General features: G+C 44.8%; 1 protein-coding gene across 15 annotated transcripts in view; it reads right to left on the bottom strand.

The window, feature by feature from the left end:
- The window catches only part of FAT1 (FAT atypical cadherin 1), a 175,878-nt gene that overhangs the window by 120,976 nt on the left and 32,807 nt on the right, over window positions 1-22,095 (bottom strand). For all 15 annotated transcript variants that reach the window (XR_012803011.1, XR_012802997.1, XM_075610107.1 and 12 more), the window contains exon 3: window positions 3,805-4,119. Coding sequence is in view for 13 of the 15 variants with exons in the window: in XM_075610107.1 (XP_075466222.1) it covers window positions 3,805-4,119 (315 nt within the window). In the remaining 2 variants the exon portion in view is untranslated. The remainder of the gene's footprint in view (window positions 1-3,804; window positions 4,120-22,095) is intronic.

The following is a 22,095-nucleotide window of genomic DNA, read 5'->3' as shown; positions in this document are numbered from 1 at the left end:
CCCCAGAGGGACACTCCTTCACACACTTCATCCATCCTCTAACACTGCCCTAAATCCAACGTGTCAGTCCCCAGAGGGACACTCCTTCACACACTTCATCCATCCTCTAACACTGCCCTAAATCCAACGTGTCAGTCCCCAGAGGGACACTCCTTCACACACTTCATCCACCCTCTAACACTGCCCTAAATCCAACGTGTCAGTCCCCAGAGGGACACTCCTTCACACACTTCATCCATCCTCTAACACTGCCCTAAATCCAACGTGTCAGTCCCCAGAGGGACACTCCTTCACACACTTCATCCATCCTCTAACACTGCCCTAAATCCAACGTGTCAGTCCCCAGAGGGACACTCCTTCACACACTTCATCCACCCTCTAACACTGCCCTAAATCCAACGTGTCAGTCCCCAGAGGGACACTCCTTCACACACTTCATCCACCCTCTAACACTGCCCTAAATCCAACGTGTCAGTCCCCAGAGGGACACTCCTTCACACACTTCATCCATCCTCTAACACTGCCCTAAATCCAACGTGTCAGTCCCCAGAGGGACACTCCTTCACACACTTCATCCACCCTCTAACACTGCCCTAAATCCAACGTGTCAGTCCCCAGAGGGACACTCCTTCACACACTTCATCCACCCTCTAACACTGCCCTAAATCCAACGTGTCAGTCCCCAGAGGGACACTCCTTCACACACTTCATCCACCCTCTAACACTGCCCTAAATCCAACGTGTCAGTCCCCAGAGGGACACTCCTTCACACACTTCATCCACCCTCTAACACTGCCCTAAATCCAACGTGTCAGTCCCCAGAGGGACACTCCTTCACACACTTCATCCACCCTCTAACACTGCCCTAAATCCAACGTGTCAGTCCCCAGAGGGACACTCCTTCACACACTTCATCCATCCTCTAACACTGCCCTAAATCCAACGTGTCAGTCCCCAGAGGGACACTCCTTCACACACTTCATCCACCCTCTAACACTGCCCTAAATCCAACGTGTCAGTCCCCAGAGGGACACTCCTTCACACACTTCATCCACCCTCTAACACTGCCCTAAATCCAACGTGTCAGTCCCCAGAGGGACACTCCTTCACACACTTCATCCATCCTCTAACACTGCCCTAAATCCAACGTGTCAGTCCCCAGAGGGACACTCCTTCACACACTTCATCCACCCTCTAACACTGCCCTAAATCCAACGTGTCAGTCCCCAGAGGGACACTCCTTCACACACTTCATCCACCCTCTAACACTGCCCTAAATCCAACGTGTCAGTCCCCAGAGGGACACTCCTTCACACACTTCATCCATCCTCTAACACTGCCCTAATTGAGAATACTGGTGAACAGATTCCCTTTAGCTCTTGGCCTTGTGCCCAACCACATCCTTTGCACCACACTCCTACCTGCTATCCGATCTACCCCCTTTATCTCACTCACCCGCATGCCGACTAAGCGGTGCCGCGCTGGCTGACCTGTCCTTATACCGCTTTGCGGTTTGCGCAACCAATGCCGGATAGGTTGCGCTGATGCGTATCGCGGTGCTGAATGGCAGGTCAGTCAGTATTGCACCGCAACACCGCCAGGGTGCCCAAGTTGAAAGTTACCCAATGCACACCCCAGGGGATAAAATCACCCTCCATGGAGTAGTCTCCCGATCACCCACCCAAAATAGGAGGGTTGGCATGTGAAAAACTAAAAATAGTGTTATGCCAATGTGAAGCAACTGTATAGGGTCTGTCATCACAGAACGTGTTTGCCGGTCACGTGTTTAATCAGCTACCAATTTTTCGGGGGAAGAGGTTTGATTTGTTTTTTTTACATGAATATCTGAATATATTGAATAGGGCCCTTAATGTATACACTAAAGACAGGTCTTTACATTCTTTCAAATTTTAAATGAGCATTCTGTGGAGGCTCAGGATAAAATTACCTCTGCAGCTCATGTTGGTTACAAAATAGCAACAATTACATGAGGCATTCCTCCTCACTGAAGACAGAGCTGATATTTTGCCCATTTCCCACTGTGTACAAATGACATTAGTGACCTTTAAATTCATGTGTTTATTCAATAGGTTTTCAAAACACGGCTCTGGATTGTTCAGAAACATTTTACACTTCAGTACCCTTGTCATGGCTGTACAACACGTTTACTTTTACCTTTCATTGTCCTTGCTTTGACCACGTACAAAAAAAAATGAAAATAAAAAATAACATAAAATCTGCCGTGCTTAAATATAGTTCTGGTTTGAAAAGCCCTGGCCCAGACAGCACATATGGAACAGATGCAACTAAAATGGAACTTGTGGGTTAAGGTGAAGCCATCTTTAATCATAGGTTGTGTATTTCTTATTCAGAACCTATGCTACAGAGCAATACATCTATGAGATAACTGTGGGGCACCAACATTACCCATTCATCTTCAATCACATTTTATCACTGCTGCTTCCATACTTCCCTATGGAGAAGACGAGATCAGCTCCGTGATATTAGGCCCATATTCACTAAAGGGTGATAACTAGAGATGGGCAAAACTGTCAAAAGCCATTTCCCAGAGTTTCCCGAGCTTTCCATTCAAAATCCGTTCCATGGTGTAATGTGTCGACGGATTGTTCCAGTTTCAATCCGTGCGGATTAATCCAAAACCGCCATTGGATACAATCCGCACAGATTTTTAAAGATACAATCTGTGGATTCCGCGATCCGTTGGAGGTTTTTTAAAAACCTAGATTCTTAAAATCCTCCCAACGGATTATGGAATCCCCGGATTGGATTGTCAGTGATTTAAAAATAAAAAAAAATCTGTTAAAACAAAAATCGCCCTTTTTGAGACTAGTTCATGGAAATCCACGGACCAAAAGAACCGGCCGATCCGGCGCGGATCCAAATCCAAAAAAAGAAAAAAAATTCACCCATCTCTAGTGATAATCTAAGCCAGTGTTTCCAAACTGGGGTTCCGCAACACCCTGGGGTTCCGAGAGGTACTTCTGCTGGGTAATGCAGCCAATCAGGAGGAGGTGTCAGGAGCTTGCGGGGTGTGGTCGAGCAGAGGAGGAGGAAGCAGCATGGGCAGTAGAGAGGTGTGTGTGTGCGTGTTGTCTGCGACTTTTTGCGCCCTTGGACCCCTCAGACTCCCCTGCCCCCTCTGACTGCATGTCTTTCTCGTATGAGTCTCCATGTCCTGTGTTTTCTGTGTCCCTGTCCTGTTGTAGGGGTGCCTCAGCAACATAGTACTGTGGTTAGGGGTGCCCCGAGAGAAAAAAAAAGTTGAAAACCACTGACCTAAGTTTTAGCACGTCTTTACAGCCATTCATTTGAATGGGAGCTAGGGCATACAAAAGTGTAGCACCCATAAGTAAATTTGGGCCCCAGTGGGGGATGTCAGCATTAAAACGGCTCCTATAGGGGTAAACTAGCCCCTTTGCTTTTAGTGCATACACAACCTCCTTGTAATAAGTTACAAAGAATTGTATTTTAATGCAGGTTCCTACACGAATGCTCACTGTTATCACTATATTTGTTAGATTTGGTCTACAGTCAATGCTTCTAAATTCCTGCCTGGGTGCAAAGTACTAGAATCCAGGAAAAGATAGAGAGCAGGCACACCAAGACTAAAGAAAAATTTCAATAGTCTGTTACAGAACAATAAACGATTCGGTTCACCACTGGAGCCTTTTTCAAGACAACTACTAGTATTTTCGGTTTTCTTAAGTCCTGATGTGCCTGCTCTCTATCTGTTCCGATAGAGATATATAAACACACACACACACACATTACATTTAAACATACCTGTCATGGGATTTATTGCAAAGAATCCTTGTGGGTTCCCACTTGTAATTTTGTAAGACAGCCTGTCGCTAGAGCTGGAGTCTGGATCAAATGCATCAATCTGAACAATGGATACATCCTTTGGAGAGTTTTCCATGACCTCTGGGTAGTACACCGGTTCTGCCGTCTGAGGTGCATTATCATTAACATCTTCTATTTCAATGTATATTTCAATAACAGATGAAAGGGGAACGACACCGCGATCTGTAGCATAAACAGTCAGCCAATAATGCGACGTAGTCTCACGGTCAAGAAGATCTGCGGTCCGTATAATACCTAGACGAAACAAATGGTGTAATTAATGCAGAATTCATTACAGAAGATTCAATATTTTCAGGTTTTTGTTAATGGCATTCTATATACTATTTTTGCACGCACATTTAACACATTAGATATACATGCTGCACTAAGGTTGGCGATCAATCTCCTCTGATAAAGACATTAAACTGAGCCATTATATGCATATTTTATAGAGGTTGTAAGTAGAGTGTGGATCAAAAAGACCTCTATTCATTAAGTAGGTCGCCAAAGGTTACCCACTACTCAATCATTCAGAGGAGGAAGGGGGGCACTGTGACTTCCACCTGAATTATTTAATTGAGAAGATACTGAAGAAGTCATAAGTTCAGACCTAAACCAAACTACAAAACTGAAACAATACCCAACAACACCCACAACAATATTTCATGGAGCGGCCACAGCACACTTTAATTTAACTTCAACACATCCCCTCTGTGCGCCTCTTGTACCAAAATATTTTAGAGGGAATGTTTTTGAAGGAAGCAATTTATTGTGCAATGCATTATTCTAAGGCAAGACTTGCATACCTCATCATAAAATGTATATATTAAAATAAATAGTAAACGTACCAGTAACACTAGACACTGTTGCAAGAAGCTACCAGTACTTTAGTGCTACACAGAGGCAAAAATATAATTACTATATATATTCATTTGAAAATGACAGTCTACACATCAGGGTTCCCTTCTCTTTTTTTTTTTTAGTCTCCGTGTCAATTCAATTACAACAGTAATTCTTTACATACTGCACTGGGTGCACCACCAACAGTGAATGAAAAAATGAATGGGATCTCTCCACAGATTATTAATAATGCTTTGCTTTTATATGATACGCATTATGAAAGTGCAGTACATTTTTTTCTTACACAACAGTGGCAATGTATGCAGTGCTATAAAGAAGTTTAAACCTCGTCGACCAAGAACCCTGTATGCTATAAATTGTAATTTTGCCACCCGCGGCACAGAGATAAGAGACGTGTGTGTCTAGAGGTTCCCGAGAATAGCCGACACTGTCTCGACCTGGGATTACCTACTTTAAATGAGGTGTGCTTTACCACTAAAATACTGCTCCAGCCCATGTTTCACGTACCTCTCCTATAACAGTTACATAGACATGATGATTGTACACACTAATGGTCATGTCAAATGAGGCAACAATTCAGCTCTGCTGCAAGCATGGATCGTTGGGGATATTGCTGAAAAAGGTATTCATGTAAACTCAGAGTTTACATTGTCTGCAGGACATTGTGATTCACATGAAAAAAAAATTAAGCAAGGCTTAAAAAAATTGACATAGGGAGGCTAAAACTACATTTAAAAGTAAAAGTAGTTTTTTTTGTAGTTCATAATTGACATATGTTCATCTAATTTAATCATTAGAAATCACATTGGAGATTACAGTACATAGTTACATATAGTTACATAGTAGATGAGGTTGAAAAAAGACGTAGGTCCATCAAGTTCAACCTATGCTAAATTTAGACAACAGATACTTTATCCTATATCTATACTTACTTATTGATACAGAGGAAGGCAAACAAAAAAAAACCATTAAGGGGAAAAATTAATTCGTTCCTGACTCCAAGAATTGGCAAATCGGATTAATCCCTGGATCAACATCCTTCCCATGTATACAGTACTTATTTGGTATATCCCTGTATACCTTTCCCATCTAAAAAGATGTCCAACCTTTTTTTTGAACAAATCTATTCTATCTGTCATCACAGTCTCCATGGGTAATGAATTCCACATTTTAACTGCCCTTACTGTAAAGAACCCTTTCCTTTGTTGCTGGTGAAATTTCCTTTCCTCCAACCTTAAGGGATGGCCCAAAGTCCTTTGTACTGACCGTGGGATAAATAGTTCTTTTGAAAGCTCCTTGTATTGTCCCCGAATATATTTGTATATAGTTATCATATCCCCTCTTGGAAGCCTATTTTCTAATGTAAATAAATCTAATTTAGCTAGCCTCTCCTCATAAGTTAGATTGTCCATCCCCTTTATTAATTTGGTGGCTCTTCTCTGCACCCTCTCTAGTTCTATAATGTATTTTCTTAAGATTGGTGCCCAGGCACCAAAATTGTACTCCATATTCAAGGTGTGGTCTTACTAATGCTTTGTAAAGGGGCATAATTATGTTTACTTCCCTTCCATCCATTGCCCGTTTGATGCAAGATAAGATCTTGTTTGCCTTTGCAGCTACTGCATGACATTGGGCACTATTGCTAAGCCTGCTGTCTACAAGCACTCCTAAATCCTTCTCCATCAAAGATTCCCCCAATATATCTCCATTTAATTTGTGTCGCCCTTTTATTCTTGCATCCCAAATGCATAACCTTACATGTATCTGTATTAAACCTCATCTGCCATTAACCTGCCCACGTTTCCAGTCTCTCCAAGTCCTTCTGAAGAGAAATTACATCCTGCTCTGATTCTATTACCTTACACAATTTAGTATCATCAGCAAAGATGGAGACTTTGCTCTCGATCCCAACCTCAAGGTCATTAATAAACAAGTTAAAAAGCAGGGGTGCCAGTACAGATCCCTGAGGTACTCCACTCACGACTTTAGCCCAACCTATTGCAGAATTATGAGCATATGGTTTTTTTTAAACAAAAAAAAATTTGAACTCAGATAAATCAGGGATTTCTGCAGCCATTTAATACCCATTTCTATCCACAAGAGCATGTTTTCTGAACACACCCACACACACACACACACATCCCGCCCACACCCCCCCCCCTCCTCCCGTGGGGCTTGAAACCCCAAATTCTGTACATTGACGCGATATATAACAAGATCAATGTCTTAGCCCAGCGGTGCGCAAAGTGGGGGGCGCGACCCCCAGGGGGGGCGGGAGATTGTGCTCGGGGGGCGCAGGCAGTTGCAGAGGCCCCGCGCTCTTCCTCCAGGCATTTAAATTAAATGCCGGGGGATCGCGTGAGGCCCCTGCAACTGTTTACTTACCGGGATTCAGCCGTCTGTGTTGCGTCGCCATGGCAACGCGGCGTCAATTGACGCCGCGGCACCATGTGACCTGACGTCACACGCCCACGCAGCGTCATCTGACGCGAATGAAAGTAGGCAGGGGGGCGCGAGAGCCGGGGGCAGAGTGACAGGGGGGCGCAGCACAAAAAGTTTGCGCTCCCCTGTCTTAGCCTATTTATTCTATATAGAGGTTGATTTCATAAGGGGGGGAAATAAGACTAAAGGAAGATGAACTTGTGGCAAACAAGTTCTAGCAACTAGGCAGATCCATAGTTGAATCTAATTTTGTGGTTTTTAATCCTCTCCTCAGGGAACCCAGGCACCAGATTTTAGGAATTGAAAATGACATTGTACAGCTAAACCCCGTTATAACGCGGGTCTCGGGGTCCACCCCGAGACCACCGCGTTACTAACGGGGTCGCGAGAAAAAAAAATGGCCGCAGCGCTTTAGCACATATTCATCCCGCGGGACAGGAGATGGGAGCGGGCATGTCCCTCCGCTCCCCGCTTCCCCCTGTCACCGCGGGACAGGCCGCGGGGCAGGAGATGGGAGCGGGGATGTCCCTCCTGTCCCCGCTTCCCCCTGTCGCCGCGGGACAGGCCGCGGGGCAGGAGATGGGAGCGGGGATGTCCCTCCTGTCCCCGCTTCCCCCTGTCGCCGCGGGACAGGCCGCGGGGCAGGAGATGGGAGCGGGGATGTCCCTCCTGTCCCCGCTTCCCCCTGTCACCGCGGGACAGGCCGCGGGGCAGGAGATGGGAGCGGGGATGTCCCTCAGGTCGCCGCTTACCTCAGATCCCGCTGCCTGCATGGAGGTGGTAGCGGGGGGTTTCTTCTCCCCACCGCTGTCCCTGGCGCTCCCGCTGCCTGCGCGGGAGGAGGGGGGGGAGCGGGTGGTGGTGCTGGTCGCGGCCTTTCCTCTGCTCCGACCCCACCCCCCGTCTGTGTAGAGTGAGAGAGTGTGTGTGTGTATGTATATATGGGAGAGAAAGTGTGTGTGTGTGTATATGGGTGTGTGTATGTGGGTGTGAGTGTGTGTAAGTGTCTGTGAGTGTGTGTAAGTGTCTGAGTGTGTGTGTGTAAGTGTGTGTAAGTGTGTGTGTGTCTGTGAGTGTCTAAGTGTGTGTAAGTGTGTGTAAGTGTGTGTGAGTGTGTGTGAGTGTGCGTGAGTGTGTGTAAGTGTGCGTAAGTGTGTGTGAGTGTGCGTGAGTGTGTGTGAGTGTCTGTAAGTGTGTGTGAGTGTGTGTGCAGTGTGTCAGTGTGTGCAGTGTGAGCAATGAGGAGTGTGTGTGCAGTGTACAGTGTGTGTGCAGTGTGTCAGTGTGTGCAGTGTGAGCAATGAGCAGTGTGTGTGCAGTGTGTCCAATGAGCAGTGTGCAGTGTGTGTGCAGTGTCAGTGTGTGCAGTGTGAGCAATGAGCAGTGTGTGTGCAGTGTGCAGTGTGTGTGCAGTGTGAGCAATGAGCAGTGTGTGTGCAGTGTGTCCAATGAGCAGTGTGTGTGCAGTGTGCAGTGTGTGTGCATGTGAGCAATGAGCAGTGTGTGTGCAGTGTGTGTGCAGTGTGTCCAATGAGCAGTGTGTGTGCAGTGTGTGTGCAGTGTGCAGTGTGTGTGCAGTGTGTCAGTGTGTGCAGTGTGAGCAATGAGCAGTGTGTGCAGTGTGTCAGTGTGTGCAGTGTGAGCAATGAGCAGTGTGTGTGTAGTGTGCAGTGTGTGTGCAGTGTGTCAGTGTGTGCAGTGTGAGCAATGAGCAGTGTGTGTGTGCAGTGTGCAGTGTGTGTGCAGTGTGCAGTGTGTGTGCAGTGTGTCAGTGTGAGCAATGAGCAGTGTGTGTGCAGTGTGCAGTGTGTGTGCAGTGTGTGTGCAGTGTGGCAGTGTGAGCAATGAGCAGTGTGTGTGCAGTGAGTGTGTGCAGTGTGTGCAGTGTGAGCAATGAGCAGTGTGTGTGCAGTGTGCAGTGTGTGTGCAGTGTGTCCAATGAGCAGTGTGTGTGCAGTGTGTGTGCAGTGTGCAGTGTGTGTGCAGTGTGTCAGTGTGTGCAGTGTGAGCAATGAGCAGTGTGTGTGCAGTGTGTCAGTGTGTGCAGTGTGAGCAATGAGCAGTGTGTGTGTAGTGTGCAGTGTGTGTGCAGTGTGTCAGTGTGTGCAGTGTGAGCAATGAGCAGTGTGTGTGCAGTGTGTGTGCAGTGTCAGTGTGTGCAGTGTGCAGTGTGTGTGCAGTGTATGTGCAGTGTGTGTGCAGTGTGTGCAGTGTGAGCAATGAGCAGTGTGTGTGTGCAGTGTGCAGTGTGTGTGCAGTGTGCAGTGTGTGTGCAGTGTGTCAGTGTGAGCAATGAGCAGTGTGTGTGCAGTGTGCAGTGTGTGTGCAGTGTGGCAGTGTGAGCAATGAGCAGTGTGTGTGCAGTGAGTGTGTTCAGTGTGTGCAGTGTGCAAAAAAAAAATTTAAAAAAAAATTTAATTTTTTTTTTTTTAAACGGGAGCCACGGGAAAACCGCGTTATAACCGAATCGCGGTATAACGAGGCGCGTTATAACGGGGTTTAGCTGTACTTAGATTGTTACAAAAAATATCCTGGTGCAGAGAATGGAAAAACACTGGTGTAACATCACACAAAATACGAGGAAATGAAACCCATGTACAATGTTCAAGGCACCGGGACTAGGGAAGAGTATTAATTAAGAAAGGAAATTCATATACATATTAGCTGTGTGTAGTATGTGCATATGCACAGTTTCAGTGCTGTCCTCCCCTTCAAACATTACTTGCAATTTGAAGAGGAAAAAAAAGGGGGATTTAATGTGGATTTTGCCTTCTACAGGAATTCGTTCCTTTCATGTGCATTCTATCGCTCTGGAAAGATTCCTGCTTAAAATAAAGATAACCCACTCTGAAATATACTCCATTTTGTGCTCATATAATAAAAGAAATCTAGAAGTGGCACCTTCCACATAAACATCTGTGCAACAATAAAACATGGCCAGCCTGACAGTGGGTGTTGACCATCTAGACATAATTTAGCAGAAGAGTCAAAAGTGTTTATTTAAAGACAAAGCAGTAAAAGCTTTTATCGGAAACGTGCAAGTTGAGATTTTTTAGGAGCCTATCTGGGTCAAAAGAAAAGCAATTGTTCCTGCCCAAAGTAATGGCAGCGTGCATGTTCTGTAGATAAATGAGAAAAGATGATACAATTAGAGAATCTCTACTGAAGCTGTACCTCAATTCAAATCAGCATGTTACTTCCAGTCCACAAAATCTTTTGGGAAAAAGCAGACAGCTCCCATCACCAGCCCCGTTTATAGCCATTTTAATAGCCCTAGATTATTTCCATCACCCTGCTGCGTCTGTATCAGAACTTTTGGATAAGTGCTAGAATTGTTGTACACAGGAACACGTACTATACTGGTAAAGTCTTCCTGTGTTGTTTAACCTAAAAAAAATATATAGTGTTTTATTCAGTGGAGTCCTAAGAAAAAATATGGCGTGTCTAACACTGAACAAAAATGTATTTGCTCCATAGGGATGAAGCTTTTGCGTAAAAATTTGAAGTTTCTTTCTGCTGAACGGTTTTAATCCACGGCTTTCTTGGAATGTGTGTTTAAACCACAATGAATTACGGCTTCTCCTTTGCAGCCCCTGTATATACAGCAGTAACATTTTACAATGCTTAAAACTGGAAATCAAGTCAACTTCTAACAATAATTTAGGCATGCAATAACTTGCACTTAGTGTGTTGTATAAACATCCTGAAACAAGACCTGAAGTAGTTCAGTAAGGAAAAGTTAGGATTTCTGCTCTATTTGTAGCGCTCAGAAAAATTACCAAGTGTAACACGTTACAGCACTTACAACTTAACCAGACCACAATATTTCCAACCAAGGCCTATTTAGTATACTAAAAGGAGTATCGTCTCAATGTGTGGCCAGAACTAGGATAAGACCATGCTTATTTTAAAATTATAGGGCTGCATTCTGTTTGGGGGGAAAGAAAACAGTTTGCCAAGATTACTCATTTAAACACTGTTTTTGAACAAATTCCATGTCAGCTTTTTATTTTTTCCATTTCATTACTTCACATTTATTTTCTTATGCTAAGCAGTACATAATTGTCAGAGAATTCCCATAAAATAAAAACGCTACTAGTGCTAGGTATGATTTCCATTTGTAGTTTTGTTTTATGAATCAAAGTCATTTGTATTCCAGATTATTCTAACACAATAAACTTCAGTGTTCAGAGAATTTCTCTATTTGCAGAGGGTTTGTTTTTCTAGGCTAGGTCCCCGCTGCATCCGGCGGCGCGCACGACCATGCATCTAACCAGCCCCCTACCTCCTCCCTAGATGTCCCTAGTGCCTCCTCGCATCCAGGCTCACTACACACTGTGATGCTTCAGCCAGCAGGGGCTACAATAGGATTGTGATCCCGAGCGGCGACGCATCACGTGGTGTGGCAGGGAGCCAATGAGGGGAGATCGCCGGCAGCCTGGCATAAACGGGAGGGAGGGTGGATACACACACACACAATCAGATCCTGGGATGGGATCTCCGCACCACACACAAACCTGCAGCCTTGACACTAAAAAGATGTGATGTGGCTCCAAAACTTCTATAGCTTGGCATTGCAATCCGTTGCTGCAGGGGTGAGGGGCGGACGGGGGTGCACTGTATGTATACTGCCCTGACCTGGGAGAGCTCTAATGTAAACAGGCAGCCCCTCCGCCCGCCGTCATGGCCCCGTCCCCAGACCAGTTTTGGCCACGCCCCCGCGCCTAAAAAAACTCCCTACAGAACACAGATCGGGGTAAATTGCCGTGCATGTGCCGCCAGGACGCAAGGCGGGCGCGCCTGCGCGTTCAGCAGTGCCTTAGCCATATTCAGCTTCCACTCCATACTCTAGCTGCCTGCCTTTGTTCATATTAATGACTTGACACCATGGACATCTACACTGTAGTCAAGTGGAGGTGTAACAGGGACTTGTTTTTTAGTTGAAGAAACTATCTCTAAAATCCAGCAGGGATCTGGTTAAGTGCAGCAGGCAATTACCCAGACTCCACCTGGCCAATTAAGTCTGTAAGAAAAGCCTCCTGTTGGAAACAGGAGAGATTCCTTAGCTCACAATTGGGCTGACAGAAGGAGAGCAGAGACGCCTGCACACAGACACTGTCTTGAGCACAAAGGTGTGCTGAGATCAAGACACTCAGAGACCTATATTTCCTTGACACAGAGGACCAAGGAACCTGCCATAGACTGACATGGTCTGCTTAAAGTACTTCCTGAGATTTTGGGGTCATAGGCTGGTAATGGGAATATCCCTCCAGTCCTACAGATAGGGTCTGTGGAAGTAAATTAGCGCTTACAAAGTGATAGGGGCTTGTTATTTTGTTGTTTCTGTATGTTTTGCCTGGATAAAGGAACAGACTCAATAAAGCCTAGATATAATTTCACCCTAATCAGTCTCTATTATATGAACCTCTGCACACATCTCTTACAGGCGGACTTACCATTTTGCCGCCCATAGGCTCGGGAGCTGCCCTCCTCCGCAGGGTCGTGACGTGTAGATGGGTTGGGGGGGGGGGGGGGGTGGGGAAACGTTCCGGAGAAGGCAATACCCCCACTCGACACACAAATAGCCCCCTCCCCCACCCCACTTATTAATCAGCCTTGCGGGAAATCCACCTCCGACTGTAGTACACTTTAGATATATGGGACTAGTCCTTATTGGTCCCTGCAGTATATCATTGACATTTATAGAGTTCCAATACCCACTCACTGTGCTTTCTACGCCTCCATACCGACTAATTACTTAACTAAAGAATATCTGTAAATAGGTATCGCACATGCCATCAAGGAGATAGGAGTCACCAATAGGAACATAACCGATACTCCTTTAAAAAGGTTAATTTGTCATCAAAACAAAAAAGCATTACATAGTTACACAGTAGATGAGGTTGAAACAAAGACATACTTCCATCAAGTTCAACCTATGCTAAATTTAGACGACAATATCCGTACTTACAGTACCAAAAACCCCAGTAAAATATCATCCAATGATATCTCATAAGGGGACAAATACATTCCTTCCTGACTGCCAATTATTGGAATCAGATTAGTCCCAGATTACTACCTAGAACTATTTAGCAGCCAGTTTTTATTTAATTACTTTATATTCAACCATACTATGACGACATATTTCAGAGGGTGATAACGCCTACATAATCTTTTTAATATATTTTTATTAAGATTTGTGCTATTTAGGACAGCAATCGCACCCATTTTACACCTCCCACAAAACTACTCCATAGAATAATAAACATTCTTTAGGTAACTATCAGAACATTTGTTAATCATTAACACTAGAAGGAAACAGACTCACAAAAGGTTTACCACAAAAAGGAATTTAAAAGCTGAACTACTCCCTTCTCGACATCTAGGAGTATACAATTTAACAGAGGAAACAAACCTGGACTAGGTTAATATTCTATTTACATCACTGAGCAAATTAAAATACCAACCCCTATAGTAACCATTTCCCCCAGAATAGTTGTCCAATACAATCTTTACTTTAGGAATGAATGTTTAAAAAAAATAAATGAATTAAAAAAATATTATATATTTAAAAAAAAAAAAATTACCACTAGTTTATAGGTGAGAGAAGGTTAACCATCTACCACGTATATTTCTAAACCTCACGGCAGCATGCACATTCCAGTCTTATCTAGCATCGCTCTGATAAAAACATTTCATTGCAGGAAGGAGACAGTATTACTCCTAGATCAAACACAGTTCCAGAAAGATAGCCCCATACAAAGAAGATTACACTCCTACACTAGCTACAAGGCAACCATACTGCCTTATTTCAGACTTGACAAATATTTAAGAGTGTGTGAAAATACAGAACATGGCTGCATTTATATAAATTAAATATGAAGAAAAAAAATGTATGAAGCCAAATATTACATTCTCTAAATTCTTGCTGACAAATCACAACGCATTAAACATCAAGTGTAACTGTGCATATATATATATATATTTAAACATTTAATTTTTTCTATCGGCTAAGAAGACAACAAGTGTTTGAGAAAACAGTTCGTATTCATGGGCCATGTGACCAGGACAATTTGAAGCTACTGTAAGGATAACCACAAACGTTATTGCAATGAGATTCAAATGCTGATGCAATGACAGATTTTAATGTTTTTTTTTAGCTCTTACTGCTTGCCTTTGTGCTTCTACAATAGCACAAACAATGGCTCTAGTGACCTTCACTTAATGCCACATGGATTTGGGATGGTACGGGCTCTCCCGCACTCAGAGAACTGTGCGAGTGACTAGTTCCAGAAGAGGACCGACACTTCTTCCATTCAGAATGCCACGAGAGGGGAATATAGCTACAGTAACTTGATGCCGAAACATCCAAGGATAAAGGTTTAGGGCGCAAATTTTAGATATAATATGAATTCTGAACAAATGTTTGTGAAAATGCAATAGGGTAAACAGTAGCATAAGTTGAAAGATAAATACATTTACAAGGCACGTTTGTAGATGGTAGACTCATTTTCACAAATGTTCTTGAATTCACTTTACGCCAAAACCGCACACCAAATGGTACAGAGATATGAAGGTTTAAAATGTCAAAATGCACATGAATAATTTCAGTATTCTGTACTTTTGGGTTCTCAAAAACAAAGCAAAAATTGGTGCTCCTTTGATCAGAAATATTGATATTTTTAGAAGGGGGAAAAAAAAAAGAGGGGGGGTGAACGGACACAAAAATAAAACAAAAAGAACCTAGGCGGGGGCAAGATCTACTTCACTGAGTTACGTTATCCTGCCAAGCATCCAAATAATTTACGAGTGATAACACAATTGTGAAGAAACTCCATAGACGGGTCACAGCCCTGCCAGTGTCGCCTCCCAAGTTGGTGAAAATGTAACTTATTTGTATTCTCTGAAAAATGTTTTTCCTTTCGCCTATGTATCTGTTTGTTTGTAAAGTCATTATTTTCCCCATGCTTAAGCAAAGAGCAAAATCAGAGACATTTTTATTGACAATTTTGTTGATTGAATGAGCAAACATGTCACCTATAAAACATGACACTGCCAATAATTAAAATTGGTCCTAGGTGGGACTGTCCCTTTTAGGAGTTCTATACACCTTTCTGATATACAGGCATACCCCGCATTAACGTAAGCAATGGGACCGGAGCATGTATGTAAAGCGAAAATGTACTTAAAGTGAAGCACTACCTTTTCCCACTTCATCGATGCATGTACTGCAATCGTCATATATGTGCATAACTGATGTAAATAACGCATTTGTAACAGGCTCTATAGTCTCCCCGCTTGCGCACAGCTTCGGTACAGGCAGGGAGCCGGTATTGCTGTTCAGGACGTGCTGACAGGCGCATGCGTGAGCTGTCGTTTGCCTATTGTGCGATATGTCCTTACTCGCGAGTGTACTTAAAGTGAGTATACTTAAAGCGGGGTATGCCTGTATCTGTGTTTGGCCTTTTATTGTATTTAGAGTTGACAAAAATACTTGCATAGGAGACATAATACATGTTTTAAGTCACACAGTCTTTTATATTGTGGTTTTACACCAATGTATTTTTGCATGCTTTATTCTTGGTGTGGAGACTAATTTCCTCTACTTAATACTTTGCTAGGTTACATAATTTTGGGCCCATGTGGTCCCAGAACATTAACCCCAGCAATGTAATTTGCTGTGTTGCCCTTCTGCAACTATTGGGAGGGATCAGCTCTCCCCAATTGTTTTCTTATTATATATAACCCTGGCTTGCTCTAGTTTCAGGAATAATCTGATGACAGAATCTTCCCCTGAAATGAGAAATACCGGACGTATACCAAGGAGTGAATAAATATAAGTATTTTTCCCACAACTAAAAACAAAAAAAAAATCAAACCATGGAAATCAATCATTGACGTGTACGGAAATGTTCTGCAATTTTCTACCCTTCGACAAAAAGTAGGACATGGGATGTAAAAACATGAATCATATTCTGCGAAATACTGAGCAAACTCTATCACTATTGGTTTTCCTTTTCTCCGGCAACCTAATTTTTAATGTTCTGTTGGTTCTGTTGGCCACAAAAACTTCAGATCAGAGCAGAAAGCACTAGGCAACCTCATCAACATTTGGCCTTGGATATCAACTCTATCCAAATGATACGCAGATCTGTCCAGTAGCGCAAGCAGGAGGGGTGTAAGGGTGTATTTGCATCTACCAAGAATTGCTTTCGCAGTTACAGAGGCCCCACGCTCTTCCCAACAGCCATTAAATCGATTGCCATGGGAGCGCGCGGGGCCTCTGTAAAATAGCAGCCCTCATTCATCCGCATCGCGGCGTCATGTGAAGCAGCGTCGTCATGGCGATGCGTCGCTATGATAACATGGCATCACGTGACGCAACAAAGTCACATGGCGACGTCACCACGTGTCGTTGCGTCACCACGTAAAGTCATGACACCGCAAATGCAACCCCCAATCAGATTTTCAGATTGCACCCCTGTATCTATCCAGCCCCAAGTCTCTGAGTGCAAAAAGTGGCAGGCTCAATTAAATTACTTGTCTCCGATTGCCTCCTGGCTATATCCTCGTGGATGGCACTCTGCCGCCTTAAAATCAATATGGCTAAAATTGAACTGCTCATATTTCCACCTAAACCTGGTCCAATATCCATTTTTTTCTACTACCTTCTATCCTGAAAGCACGCTGCTTAGGAGTGACATTTGACTACTCCCTTTACATTCACGGCATTGCTAAAACTTTATCTCTTTTTAATCCAAATATTGCCAAGATCCGCCCCTACCAGTCACACTACTGCTAAAATGCTAATTCAAGTCCTTATCGTCTCCCGACTGGATTATTGTAACATACTGCTAACAGGTCTCCCTGCCTCACAACTTTCTCCTTTGCAATCTATCCAAAATTCAGCTGCTAGAATAACGTCATTTTCTCTGCTCATGGCCTCCTTAAAATCTCTCTCCTGGCTTCACATCAAGTTCTCATCCTTACCTTAAAGGCTCTCGAGTCATCTGCCCCTCCCTGCATCAGCTTTGATCTCTCATTATGCCCCTGCTTGTCTCTTGCGTTCTACCCATATGTCTAAGGACCTGCTGGGGGCTGCCGCACGTGCATCTGGGGGTCTGGCGGTGCGTGCACATCTGACAACAGCGATCTGCGGTCTGTTACCAGGGATCGGAGACGCGGGGCTGTGGCCTAAACGGGCTGAGTGGGCGTGGCCATGACTTTGCTTGCCTGCCATTGGTTCGAGGAGATGCTGAAAAGGAGAATGTATATAGCACTGTATATGGTGTGTGTATGTGTGTGTACAAGACCTATAATGGTTCTTCCCCTCTTACAGAGGTAAAAGGAAAGGTTCACAGTGTAGTGTAGTGTAGGACCTGCATTAATTTGGTTATACCTTGACGTTGGTATGCAGGCTTATGACGCTTTGGCCAAAGGGTTAACCAAATAACCAAGTATTTAATATTATTATTGAAGTATTTTACTTTATACTTTTCATCATATATGTTTTGTCAAAGGATGTAGCATTGGGCAACCCCTGTCTCTTGTTACCTGCAGGAACAGCAGTTTGTAAACCGCCTTGACATGACAGAGACTAGGTAAAGATCGTAAAAACACTGCAACGTTTTGGGTTATTGAGGAGGTTTTAAACGGTTAACTTTTTTGTTGTTTTTAATACTCATCTGATTATTTTTTTTACAATGGTATAAATTTTACTCATTAACAAATCCACCTCCACTAGTTCACTCTTTTTTCCTGCAGGTTTACACCCCCTCCCCTGTTCATGCCAGGCTGCCCTCTTGATTGCCCCTCTTTATTGGCTCACACCGCACCATGTGATGCGTCGCCGCACGGGAACACCATCTTGTTTTATCCCCTGCTGGCTGACGCGCCACAGCGCGAAGTGAGACAACAAGCAAGGAGACACCGGGGCCAGGTAGAAAGGAGAGGGACTGGTGAGAGGCGCGCACGCCACCACTCGTGCCGCCATCAGCAGCGGGGATCTAGTCTAAGGGTCTCCTTTCCCACTCTCACCTTAAACCTTCTCCCCCTCACTGCACCTTACCTGAGGAACTCCCTCATCCTCCACATACGCCAAGCACCTACTCTCCCCACCTATAAGACAAGCTGTAAAACTCACCTCTCAAATGAAGCGCTTTCATGGCTACTGCCCACTAGATTCATGGCTACTGCCCACTCCTACTAAGGACTGCCATCTACTGCACTTATTCCTTCACCTGCTGTCTTTAAATCTCCCATCATACCACTTAGATTGTAAGCTCTCCGGGGCAGGGATTTCCTTTCCTATTGTCTGATCTTATTTGTTGCACTTATTGTACTATGATTCCCTGTATTGTATTGTCTTTCTTATAAAACGCTAAGTAGAGCTGTGGGCACTATATATATATATATAAATAAAGACATACATAAGTCCCTTTTAACACCAGAGTTAATGGTTTCATTGTTTAAATATCAATGACCAACACCACTCTAAAAAGCCAAAATATGTTTTAATATATTTTTTCTCCACAGTAACCAAATGTTTGATTATTTTAGAATCGTTGAGAGAACATTTGTAAACCTCTGTATATACAGGCAAACTGTTGATCAAGAATTGTTGTCTTGTTGATACTAGTTACACTGTCCTTTGACAAGGAAATATGAAAGAACTATAGGCAATCCAAGACAACTGAAACTTTATTTTTATTTTTTTTACAGAGAAAGAAAATAAGAAAAACAACTATTTACTTTAAGGGTGATTAAAACCATTCGGATTCTTTAAAAAAAAAAAAAAATCTTTTTTTTTTGCCATCATGTATGGCTGCCCCTGTAGGGACTGAGAACCCGAAGAGGGTATTTTTTTCAAGAATTCTGAAATTAGCCAATGAAAATAAAATAGAAAAAGTGAATTTTTAAGTTACACATTAAGTGAAACAAAATGTTGACTGCCTCAATTTCAAATAAGTGTGTATGGGCCCAATTACTAAGTAAAATGTGACACCTCCCCTGAGCACAGCTGCTCAACAAGAAGCCATTACTGTTTCAAACAAGCTTTATGCTTTTAATTAGAAGGCTGTAGGGGCTTTGTTTCCACACAAAGGTAAAAGTAACCTTCATTTAGATCTGAGAGGCCACTTTAACTATGTGGCATTCAATCATTTAACATTGAGAAAAAGAAGATACCCTGCACATTGTACTCCTGTTGTCCTTTATCTCCTCCAAAACACTAGATTGATGGAAGGGACTCCTGATTAGAGGCTAATGGGAAGTGGGGAAGGTGTATTGCAAACTTAAAAGTTAAAGGGGCAATCTTCTCCTAATACCAAAGTGAACTGACACCAGTGACAAGTTTAAGGCATTACCTCTGTGTGATTGATGGTTTTTTTTACCCAAATCTGACACTTGTACATAGTCTGAAATATTTTGTCTTTTTAAGTTGGCATACATTAAATACAAATACCACTTATAAAAACAGTGAGCTGATACTTGGGAGCCGTTTCATTTCCTTTGGCAAAGGTTTACACAGCCATAGCCCCATCTCAATCTTTATTGGCTCTTTGAGGAGAGAATGGAGTATGGGAAAGAAATCAGTTGACAAGCTCTCCAACCAGTTAGAGGCCTCTAAAATGTAACATGTAATGAATATCCATCTAAAACATAAAAGCCAAATATTTCAGATTACCAGATTTGTTAAGGATAGCCAGCAAGTCACATTGTGTAAGGGCGCCGCGTACCTTACCTTCTGCATTACTCCTTTCCCCCCCACGCTCCTCGCGTGAACGCCGCTCCAGGATTGCCATTCCCACCCGCTCACTGACCCCCGCTCCTGCTGCGGGTTGCGTGCACCACCGGGGCAGACCGCTGGGCACACCAGCACCTCCCGGCAGCCACTCCAACCCTGGGTCTCAGTTGCGGACTCGCGCACACATATATATGGCTGCTCTTGCCAACCTCCTGGAATCATCAGCACCTGCCCTGCACCCAGCCTCGGCCTATCAGTGGTCCACTTACCTGTGACCTCACCTCCTGCCTTCTCATTGGCTCGTCATTGGTATTTAGTTCAATCAGCCCTAGGCTGATTGCTGAGCATACTTAGTTCCTAGTTGTGCTTGCTACAAGCCACTTTGTTGCATTCGTCTTGTCTCCTTGTACTTAGATCCCAGCATTGTATCCGGACCCCTGACCTCTGGCACCCTTGGACTCGGCACTCTCATCGAACTTCTACTCCCTCCTACCCACGACCCTGGCTTCTGACTACTCTCGACTTCTCCAACCCTGATACGGCAAGAACCTCCTACGATCCTACCCTCTCCTGCCCGGACCTGGCCTGCCACGACCATGAGCTGCGCAACCCAGACCCGGCTTTGCGGCCTAGTTCGGTGTTTTCAAATCCCCACCTCAGCCTCGCGGTCCGGTCCTGGTTTGTGGTGAGCACCCCTGACACATTGTTCACAAAAGGTTGCTATCTTCCTGGGTATGTGGGATTGCACCTTTAAAGGCAAAACAACAGTAGAGCCTACATATTTCTACCATATTACATTTCCTTTGCAGGGCCGGCTGGGATGTTTGCGGGCTCATTTGTGCGGGGCCCCGGCTATTAACCTTCTCCTCCCGGCATCTCCCCCTGTATGGTCCTGTCATTATGGCTCCATGACGTCAAGGCGCAATGCGGCGTCACATTGTCATGGCAACGCAACACTATTTTACATCATGGAGCCAAAATGATGGGACCATGCAGGAGGAGATGCAGGGAGAAGATGAGCGTTAGAGCACGGGGCCTCAGTAATCGCAGGGCTCGGTGTAGTGGCAACGACTGTACCGCAGTCACGCCGGCCCTGCCTTTCGAAGAAAAGCACATAAAAACATATCACTCATGGGGGCATGTCCACAATCCTGCCTTTCCCTCAGCATACACCTGCTCTGCTTCCAATACAGACATGGATTCTGGGTATGCAAATAAGCACGCAGTGTATCCCTTATTGATTTTAATTAACCAACTTTAGCTTTTATCTTTATTGAGGATTCATAAATCAGTGACTATTTTACATCTTCCAATATATAGATGTCGCCAGGTCCCCCTTACCTCCGACGCAGGAGCGGGGGATAAGGAGGCTACTGCGGGGCTGCCGGGTGCCGCCAGCGCTGCTGCCGGACTAGGGTAGGAGCAGGGAACCAGGCGGGCTGACGATCGGGTCGCCTGAGCTCCGCAGCGCATCTGACAAGCGGGGGCCCCCATCTGGCTATTATGCATGCGCAGGGAGCCCCGCGGTTGTGGTGGCCATCTTTAATGTAAGTGCGCATGCGCGAGACTCGACACATGCGCAGAGGGGTCATAGTTGCGGCGGCTATTACACAGAGCTCCGCAGATGACAGATAGGGACAACAGCACTAGAAAGAATAAATTTGGCGCGCTGCAGGGACCACGCAGTCGGGAGCAAGAGGCCGCCAGAGCAGGTAGTGTCCAGGGAGCAGTGCTTCCCTGGACTAGGCCTAAAGTTGCCCTGCGGGCCCCAGCCATTATTATCTTGAGGCTGCAACAGGGAAGGCCTGAAATAGGACTCTTCCACCATAGCAGCATCACTGTTAGGCCTCGGCCATGTTCCTTGCTTGCTGGCGGAAGCGCGCTGATGCGCGCTCCCGCTCAGCACTGAGCCCCTACAGCCGCAATTAGAGCGGCTTTAGTAGGGGCTCACCTGCGCTTCCACAAGCGCGCGGAAGCGCAGGTCTTAGGGGACTTTAAAATTCCCCCGCTTGCCAGCGCGACAGGCCGGTCACGTGAGCGGTTCGCCCAATGACGGCCCGCTGACAGCGCGTGCGGTAAGCAACCGTAAGGCCAGGGAAAGCACCAGCTTTCCCTGCGCCTCAGCGCGCCTCAGCACGCCAGCAGGGAGCCTGGCCGAGGCCTTAGGCACCAGTGACAAGACG

The sequence above is a fragment of the Ascaphus truei genome, chromosome 1 (genome assembly GCF_040206685.1).
Source record: "Ascaphus truei isolate aAscTru1 chromosome 1, aAscTru1.hap1, whole genome shotgun sequence".
NCBI classification, from domain to species: Eukaryota; Metazoa; Chordata; class Amphibia; order Anura; family Ascaphidae; genus Ascaphus; species Ascaphus truei.
This window is presented reverse-complemented; position numbering and strand designations above follow the sequence as displayed.